At 36.5% G+C, this 1,469-nt stretch overlaps 1 protein-coding gene across 1 annotated transcript in view; it reads left to right on the top strand.

Annotated features, from left to right (window-relative positions):
- LOC101861003 (calmodulin) overlaps nt 1-1,402 on the top strand; it is an 8,443-nt gene extending 7,041 nt beyond the window's left edge. Inside the window, exon 6 of the mRNA XM_005109562.3 lies at nt 1,332-1,402. Within this exon, the coding sequence (XP_005109619.1) occupies nt 1,332-1,363 (32 nt within the window). The 3' untranslated portion in view covers nt 1,364-1,402. The remainder of the gene's footprint in view (nt 1-1,331) is intronic.
- The last annotated feature ends 67 nt before the right edge of the window (nt 1,403-1,469 follow it).

A 1,469-nucleotide genomic window follows, 5' to 3' on the forward strand; every position in this document is an offset into this window, starting at 1 on the left:
CTCTATCCCCCTCTCTCTCTCTCTCTCTCTCTCTCTCTCTCTCTATCTATCTATCTATTTATCTATCTCTTTCTCTCTCTCTCCTCTTCCTCTCACAGCACGAAGTGTGAACAACTTCTATCGATTATTCACGAAGAATCAGTGTAACAAAATCTATAGATCGAAGCGTGAGATGAAAGTAATCAGAGCAAGATCGTTGGGAAATGCGTGAAAGAAAACACACCAGATTAGAAAAAACAGATTTTAAAAAGAAATGAAACGAATCTCGATGCTAACTTTAGAGAAGGTTTCCGTCATTAGGCACGGTTTCAGAGTTTCAGATTGAAAAGTGCATGCAAAAATGTCTTAAAATAGTCGTTGTTCAATATCCAACACGACATTACTGCATTTTTAATTGTTTTTGTTACCTTGGTATTGAAGTGCTGAAATGAACACATCCTAGGGACATAATGTAATTTGGTTCAAGCGCTGTTTAGATTAAAATCAACATCGGCTTGCAATTGATTTGAGCGCTTATTTCGAACGCTTCCTTACACCTATACTATAATCTTAGTATCGATTATGATAATACTAGTTCGTCCATCAATGTGTGCAAATGAGAATCTTTCTCAAGCGAAACAGAAGAAATGAGACCAATACTGGTTTTGATAAATTATAATATTCAGGCACGAGTAACACAGTTTGGTTCGAAAAAACAGTCCATTGAATTCACAGCTGATAAATAGATAGATAGATAGACAGACAGATAGATAGATAGATAGACAGACAGACAGACAGACAGACAGACAGACAGACAGACAAAAAGGCAGATAAATAGACAGATAGATAGATAGATAGATAGATAGATAGATAGATAGATAGATAGATAGATAGATAGATAGATAGATAGATAGACAAGTAAAAATAAGATAAGATAATACTTTATTGACACAGGGATAATTTTTCCTTGCTTTACAGGAGCCCCTTTAACACATGAGGGTATACATAAAAAATAATATTATATTTTACTCCCAACAAAATTCAATATCAAATGAAGCTGACAACTGTGCGCATGTGGGTTGTTGGCGGGTGCTCTGATGTGGTTTGCTTCTTCTTTCCTATCAAACATCTATCGTCCTTATTTCCCCTCTTTCTTTTTTATGTTTGTTACTCTCTTGTAACATCTTTAATCTTCTGGCGCTCATATGACCTTTGCAGTTGCGAGCGCCGTAAGACCTCTACTAAAACAACAAAACAATTTGAGTACATATCACACCAGATGCATCTTTCAACAACAGGTAGGAATTGATCATAGAATGATAGAATGATGGATTGCTTTGTCTCTATTTCAGAATTCTGTGCTCACATGACGAAAAGCTTCTAAAGTTCGAACTTACAATCGTCACCCAGAACTGGAGAGAAAGAGGATACAAGAATGAAGGAAGAGAGAGAGAGGGAGAGAGAGAGAGAGAGAGAGAGAGAGAGAGGGA

The sequence above is a fragment of the Aplysia californica genome, unplaced genomic scaffold (assembly GCF_000002075.1).
Source record: "Aplysia californica isolate F4 #8 unplaced genomic scaffold, AplCal3.0 scaffold00790, whole genome shotgun sequence".
NCBI lineage: Eukaryota > Metazoa > Mollusca > Gastropoda > Aplysiida > Aplysiidae > Aplysia > Aplysia californica.